The sequence below is a fragment of the Cicer arietinum genome, chromosome 6, assembly GCF_000331145.2.
Source record: "Cicer arietinum cultivar CDC Frontier isolate Library 1 chromosome 6, Cicar.CDCFrontier_v2.0, whole genome shotgun sequence".
In the NCBI taxonomy this organism is placed as follows: Eukaryota; Viridiplantae; Streptophyta; class Magnoliopsida; order Fabales; family Fabaceae; genus Cicer; species Cicer arietinum.
Genome location: NC_021165.2, coordinates 69,745,649 through 69,752,685, shown reverse-complemented (window position 1 = coordinate 69,752,685; position 7,037 = coordinate 69,745,649). Strand labels below are relative to the sequence as shown.

Sequence of the window (7,037 nt, the reverse complement as noted above, 5' to 3'; positions counted from 1 at the left end):
TTCATGTTTATGGAAACTTTCGAATGTTTCAAAATTTTGAGAAAAAATGAACTTCGAAAGTTTCATGTTAATGGAAGCTTTCGAAGATTTAAAAAATTAATGTTTCAAAAATTTCAAAGTTTCGAAGTTTATCTTACTTTTGGATTTCAAAGATTTAAAAGGTTCAAATGTTTGCAAATATGTAATTCGGACAATTCAAACTATCCAAGAAAATGGATAAAAAAAAGAGAAGAAAATATTTTTAGAGATTTTTACTAATAATATAAGAGACAATATAGTATTTTTCACGAGACAGGTAAAAGGTATATGTGGAGGGTACACGATACAAAACTGATCCAATTTATTTGGACCTTTATTTGGACTATTAAGTTACGATAAGTAGGCCCAAAAAGCAATTACTAAACCCACTACTCCCTGCAATTAATTATGCAAGTTGATAGCAAAACATAATATCTTCCGTGCTGTGTCTCCATTGCAATTCTCGGTCGTTGTGACAAAAAGGGGCAAATATTGGCGCTGTTCATTTTCTTCAATTTTCGCGGGATTTCTTCACCTCTGCTTCTGTTGGGTATGTTTACAATCCACCCAATTATTTTTGCCCTTCAAGTATCTCTATTTCCTTACAAACATATCTATGTTTCGTCAAATGTATGCTAAAATATTTTGTATGAAGAACATAAGTACTTGAGAACAAAATAATTTGTTAATTCAATTTGAAATTTTCACATGATAATGGTCAACTAAACCTATAAAACCCTATGACAACTATTGACTCGATTTTACAACCTCGATGATCAATACAGAACAAAGGATGAGCTATAATTTCTGAGATTGAGTCATAGACTTCTTGAGTTTCTGAAGAGCACATAAATTAGACATACATGATACAGCTCTGCCAAATTTTTGCAAATCTTTTGCACAAGTTATGAATACTAACAGATTGCTTCAGAGCTTTGTTATACTATTGATTTATGGACTAAGACGCTCTATAACATTGATATACCAATATTTTTATATTTCTTGTGATTGTGCCAATGTGAGGAGCATCACCTATCAATGTTGTGAATTTGTGCTTACAAAACAAATTATTGTTTGTTTAGGACAAAATTTATTGCAATATGAAAAATGAGATGTCTTTTCACTATGCCTGGACTAGCTTCATTAACTATATAGTCCTTGAGTTGAGTTAGCTTATTGATGATAATTTGTGTGTATGGCATTGCAGATGGAGGGTAGGCTGGCTGAAGAACTTTATGCTGAAAGTTTACAATTCTCAAAATTAGAATTAAGTTCAAACCATGCTCATAGTCACGAAGATAAGTTAAACGGTAATAAGATTCTGTATGGGTGAATTGATATGGAAAATCTATTACTGAATGCATTAAATGGTTTATTTTTTTGTCTATATACTATAAAAGGGTGTAGTTTTATGTAAAAACTATTGAAGATGGTTTGGTTTGGTTTAGTTTAGCCGAAAAAAGCATTAAAAGGATTTATCTTTGTTTTGAACTCTGCAATTTCCAGTGTTTGATAAAGTATTGAAATTGGTTAATTATTTTTCAGTATGTTGCTATAAGGCATCTAATTGTATGTTATGCTTTCAGATTGTGATGGTGATCATTTGAGCCTTGATGATTCTTTGTGGGATGATTCTGATGACAAGGTGGATAACTCATCAGATTTGGACAGGGAGTGGCAGCGGAGGCATGACCAGTTTCATACGGTATTTTAACAATTTAGAATTCATTTTCCTTATTTTAGTTTTTAATGTCTTACTTCTATAAAAGGATTAGCTACTAATTTTCATTCTTCATCCGTTTTAGATTGGGTATCGAGATGGTCTTATAGCCGGGAAGGAAGCTTCTGCACAGGAGGGATTCAATATCGGTTTTAAACAATCAGTCCATGCTGGTTATAGCTGGGGTGTTGTAAGAGGTGTAGCCAGGTATTTTTAGAGGGAATACATAAAGATGATTATGCAGTTTAATTGAACTCGATACTTTACTGGCTCACTGATTTATTTATTTATTTTCTTTTCCCCTTTTGCTTCCTGTGAAGTGCTTTTGCTCACCTTCCTGATCAGTTAAAAGAAAAGTTGGTTGAAACACTAGAAAAGAGAAATGAATTCCAAGGGTTGTATGAATCAGTGCAATCTTTGTCAACAACAGATGCCCTTAGGTTGTTTCATGAAGACATCAAAGCACAAGAAGCTTCCGAACAAGAAACTTCACACAACTCTCCTCTGAAAAATTATCGTGGACAACTTGAATCTCTGATTTCTGATTCTCCTGCCATTGACAGTCATTTACCTGAACCGAAATAAATGGTAATATGTTGTTGTATGTAAAACACTTTAGGAAGGGTAAGGGCTTCTTGGTGGAAAATATCACACATTTGCATGACTGTAAAAACTTATAAGTTGTTGTAATTGAGTTCCTTCCAAAAACTCTTTTTTGGTAATGAAAGCCAGAATTTTTATACAAACAAGTGTTCATTTACTTCTTTCTTGGCAGAAACAGAATTGTAATTAATCTTAAATAGTTGAAACAGAATGAGTTGTTTGCTTTTTCTTTCTGTATACTTAATTGTTGTCTGTCCATCAGTAGGAGCTTGATAATCATCACATCAAGCTCTTTATCATGAATCAATATTTTGACTTGTGGAGAGAATCTTTTTGTTATTTATTGATCTCTACAAATATTAAGTCGCTACCTTTTTGTTATCAGAATCTGAGTAACAAAAGCTGAATATTGTTATATTTTTCATTTTTACTTGCTATAGATTCTCCCTTTAGTTACAAAATCTCAAAACTGTTCACTGGAATTTATCATTGAAGACAGCAATTCACAAGTCGTATTTCAGCATTTCTATTAGTTTTTTTTTTTTATGAACGATTGAAGAAAAATATAAACAAAAGTTTATATAGCATAGATTAGCTATGCTTCTAATGATACCAACAAATAGAATAAATTAACAGATTAGAGCATGAGTGCCCCTTATATATTAAAACATGAAAGCACTTGTGCATCAGCACAGAAAAAAACCCAGAATACATCAAACAAATTGGTGGAGAAAATCCACCAATGTTAGTGGAAACGACACAACCTCATTCTTATGTTTCTGTTTCCATGTAAAGAATCCGGCAAGCCGAATTTTCTTCATGCTTCAGAAAGGAGACGCAGAACAAGTTACTTGTTGTAATAGGCTTGCAGATTGCTCCTAAAGATTGGCTTTCTCTTGGTTTCTTACTCCTCTGCTACCTGTGCAAGATAACACTTCCAAAAAAGAATAAGGCCTCTTTTTTTTTTACCCTCAACAACATATATTAGCTCCAAGCTTGAATAGGTTTTGCATGAGAAAAAGATGAATTGTTCTTATAAGTTTCGCATTGCGATGTTGACATTACTGTTTCAAAAGCTTCAACAAGCAATGCAACCTTCTTTTTCCCAGCTGGAGCAAGTTTTGTGACAGCTTGTCTGAGTGAAAAATCAAGCATCCATTCCTCTGCAATTTTTCTATCATCCATAATTTGATGCTTCAGTTCAACCCTCTCTGGTTCTGAGTCAGCTGCCAAGGGCAGGAAATTTGGCTTTCTTGGGTTGATCTTTCTCATTTCCTCAACATCTTGCATAGGTCTCTTGTTCTTAGCTGGCCATTGCCAATTATTGCTTGTGTTCCACTTTTCACCACATATGCAGCTTATGGTTTGGAACTTAGTGTCTGTAACTTGATCTTCCTCTAGTAATTCCTTGTCCTGAACAATAATGATACTCTCTTCAGGCACATCAGATGAGGGAATTTGGTTCCTTTGGCCAATGTCTTTGCCGTCATTCTCTAGTTTTGTGTTGTTGTCTTCACAGCTCTCCTCAAACTTCCAGATTTCACAGATCTTGTGACCTTCATTATTGTCAATTGTATCTTCATCAAGTACCATCGAGGTGCAACTGGCCTCATTATCCATGCACTTTTCAATTTCTCTATCATTATCTCCTGTGTTTTTCAGATGCCCAAATTTGACTAAACAAATTTGTTCCTTATCCCACTCCATATCACCTTGGGAATCATAATAATCCAATTCAGTAGTCTCCATGTGTTCCTCATCATAGCCAACCTCGTGGCAGTAGCTTCCTGCACATATTTCTTCATGAAACCATCTAGGTGAATGGTTTTTTTCTGCATCTTCAGCGCATGGTTTTTGGTGAAAGCTTTCATTGGTATCTTCTTCAATTTCAGAAGTGTCAAAATAGTTTTTGAATTCCACCTTTGGATTGATCTCAAACTTGGTGAGATCACAAGGCACACATAGAGTCAGATCTTCCTCTTCTGTTGTGTTGTCATTCCCTTCCACAACAAACTTGATACCTTCTTGATCCTCAAGATGTTTGACAGTGTCAGATCTTCCCATTTCGTATGCTTTTCTCCTTTCCTTGTCACAGACTTCAATAACGAAATCCATACCAATTTTCTGTATGAAGGGAATGATTATTGGATTACGCCTATCAGCTTCATCGCATGCAGGTATTCCATCGAAGACAATCTGCTCAATATCAAAGTCCTTCCTTGTCTCACAAGGCACCTTCAATTTTTGAGGAGCTTCCATCTTTTTACTTTTCTGAGTCTTCAAAAGGCACCTCCTTGTTGACATGATGTGATTAAATTGAGGCAAAGGATCATGGTGATTGCCGTTGAGAGAACAATATGTATATGGGCAAACCTTTATGATCAAAGCTTCCTTGGACTCGCTACCCCTAAGATTATGTACAAGGTATGCAGGGTACTTGGAATCCTTCAAAATTGAAGAGCAGGTTGCTCTGTCTGGTGCGTTAATATCCGCACACAACACTGCCATGGTAGATTTTCTCGGACAAGTTGTACTTGGCTTAAAACTAAGAGTCTTTGTTAATGTTTTCACCAAATTCACACTAGATAATCTTGACATAGATTTTGCAGTTTTTTTGTTAGAAACATAACTTGATTTTGAATTTTTCAGAGAAACTTTTTGTGGTAGATTCTTACCATCTGAGCCACCTTGCTTATTCTGAAGACTCACTGGCAAAAGCTCCTTTTTTGCATCTGAACTGCAGGTGGGCTTTATGTAATTGGGTAAGCTTCTAAACAAAGGCTTATTATGCTTTTGTGGGGTTGCTGCAATGGTTGGAATATGAAAAGGTAACAACTTTGTTGATTGAGATAAGCTCTTCCTTGGAGGTAGTGATTGAAGAGTCTCCGAACCCGAAAGCTTAATTGAACTCGACTTTTTCATTTTCTTCATCCCATCATTTCCTATGCTGGTGCCATTTTGGCGTTGAGAATAAGCTAGCTTCAGGTTTGCCACACTCTTGTCAGATCGGACATGATCAACTTGGATGCCAAGCTTACTGCAGCCTTTTCTTTGGACCATATTTAAACAAAAATCACAATTATAATAAGTAGGATTTTGGAATCGAAATTGGTTTGATCACAAAAATAAGAAGAAACATTCTTGTGGTTTTGCTTTCCTAGGAAGGAAGTTTACATTACAAAGAGAAGAGGCAATGAAACCAAAACAACCAACAATGTTCTCCCTTCTTTGGAATAGTCTGCATTTGTTTTCTTCTTGGTTATTCTCAATTGTTTTGAAGATGATGAAATTTGAATGAAAGCTGATATGTTTCATTGTGACGTGTACTAACATGAAAGGGTTTAGGGACCCTTTCTGCTTGAGAGTTATTAGTATTTGTAACATGGGAATACTCCATTTGCTTGTGACTTGTTTCTTATATTTAAAACATGATATTGTTGCTATTATTTTGATTCCACAACTCATCAATCTCCAAATGACCGAATTACCCTCTTGATTTGGATAACAAAGACATGTCCTTGAGGCCTTAATTCTAGGTGATGATAGATTATATACATTTTCCACTTACTTTGGTTTACTTTTGTTTAATGACAATCAAGTTCTATTAAGGCAACCCTTTGGTTCACGAAATTTCTTCAACTGTTTTTTCCTTCCACTCAATTGTTTAATAATGTTTTTTTTATTTATTTGAGGAAATTGCTTAATATTCTTGTTACATACATAAAATAGATATTACTACATAGGTCTAAAGTGTAGGTTTATAATTATTTTGTAGTAATGGCAAGTAACTTATCGAATAGCAATTGAAAATTTGAGTGTTAGCCAAGTTTCTTAACTAGAATAATTATAATAGCTCTTTTACAGAAATACTTCAATGATAATAAGTTGAAGGAAAATTATTCCATCAATTGTTTTTACTTATCAATAGATTGTTTCTTTGGAAAATTATTGCCTAAAATTCCAATGATTGGCATTGTTTAACGCTTTGTACAACTGTTTGCGAACATGAAAGATTCAAACAAATAATTGAATATATATAATGGTAAAATAACATGAACGTTGATTCCTATGCTACCATAATTCAATCTTCTTTAATATGGTGATGATACAAGAATATTTATTGGCATGAACAACAGAACAAATTCCGGGGAGTTATTATACAATTGGATGCTATATTTAGAATAAATAAAATATATTTGCAATTAAATTTTTCCACGATTCAAATTATATAAATAAATTAAGGGTTAAATATGTTTTTATTCTTTATAAAATCACAATATTTTGAATTTAGTTTCTAAAAAATATGTAACCACCCGTGGTCCTTGTTTTGAATATTTTTATACAAAAATGGATGTTTAAGAATGTTTTTACAAAAATGAATGTTTTTACAAAAATATTTTTATATATACAAAAATATGTAACCACCCGTGGTCCTTGTCTTTGAAAATATTCAATTTAAAAAACAAAATAGAGATCAAAAATAAATTTTTAAGAATGTAAATTTAAAAGATTATAATTTACAAGAAATAAAAAGATTAATTTCTATTCAGTATAAAACTTCTTTGCACATACAACCAATCAAAACATGCCAAATTTTAATAGCTAACCTAAAAATGTGACATTATTAATTAATTTGATTGCACACATATGTAAAAATAAAAATAAAATTATATATATATATATATATATATATATA

At 33.1% G+C, this 7,037-nt stretch overlaps 2 protein-coding genes across 2 annotated transcripts; one reads left to right on the top strand and one right to left on the bottom strand.

Annotated features, from left to right (window-relative positions):
• Positions 1–407: 407 nt before the first annotated feature.
• Positions 408–2,578, top strand: LOC101489867 (uncharacterized). Its single transcript, XM_004507426.4, has 5 exons — positions 408–568; positions 1,226–1,328; positions 1,605–1,723; positions 1,824–1,945; positions 2,059–2,578. Exons 2-5 carry the CDS (start codon positions 1,226–1,228, stop codon positions 2,321–2,323), a joined length of 609 nt encoding a protein of 202 aa, XP_004507483.1. The 5' UTR covers positions 408–568; the 3' UTR covers positions 2,324–2,578.
• Positions 2,579–2,966: 388 nt separating this feature from the next.
• Positions 2,967–5,737, bottom strand: LOC101501312 (uncharacterized). The gene has a single exon (XM_004507462.3). The coding sequence runs from the start codon at positions 5,399–5,401 to the stop codon at positions 3,326–3,328; it is 2,076 nt and encodes a 691-aa protein (XP_004507519.1). The 5' UTR covers positions 5,402–5,737; the 3' UTR covers positions 2,967–3,325.
• Between the last annotated feature and the right edge of the window lie 1,300 nt (positions 5,738–7,037).

Coding starts and splice junctions, on each gene's coding strand:
- LOC101489867 (XM_004507426.4), top strand. CDS start 1,226: ATGGAGGGTAGGCTGGCTGAAGAACTTTATGCTGAAAGTTTACAATTC. Junction 1,329..1,604: donor TCACGAAGATAAGTTAAACG/GTAATAAGATTC, acceptor TTATGCTTTCAG/ATTGTGATGGTGATCATTTG. Junction 1,946..2,058: donor GTTGTAAGAGGTGTAGCCAG/GTATTTTTAGAG, acceptor CTTCCTGTGAAG/TGCTTTTGCTCACCTTCCTG.
- LOC101501312 (XM_004507462.3), bottom strand. CDS start 5,401: ATGGTCCAAAGAAAAGGCTGCAGTAAGCTTGGCATCCAAGTTGATCAT.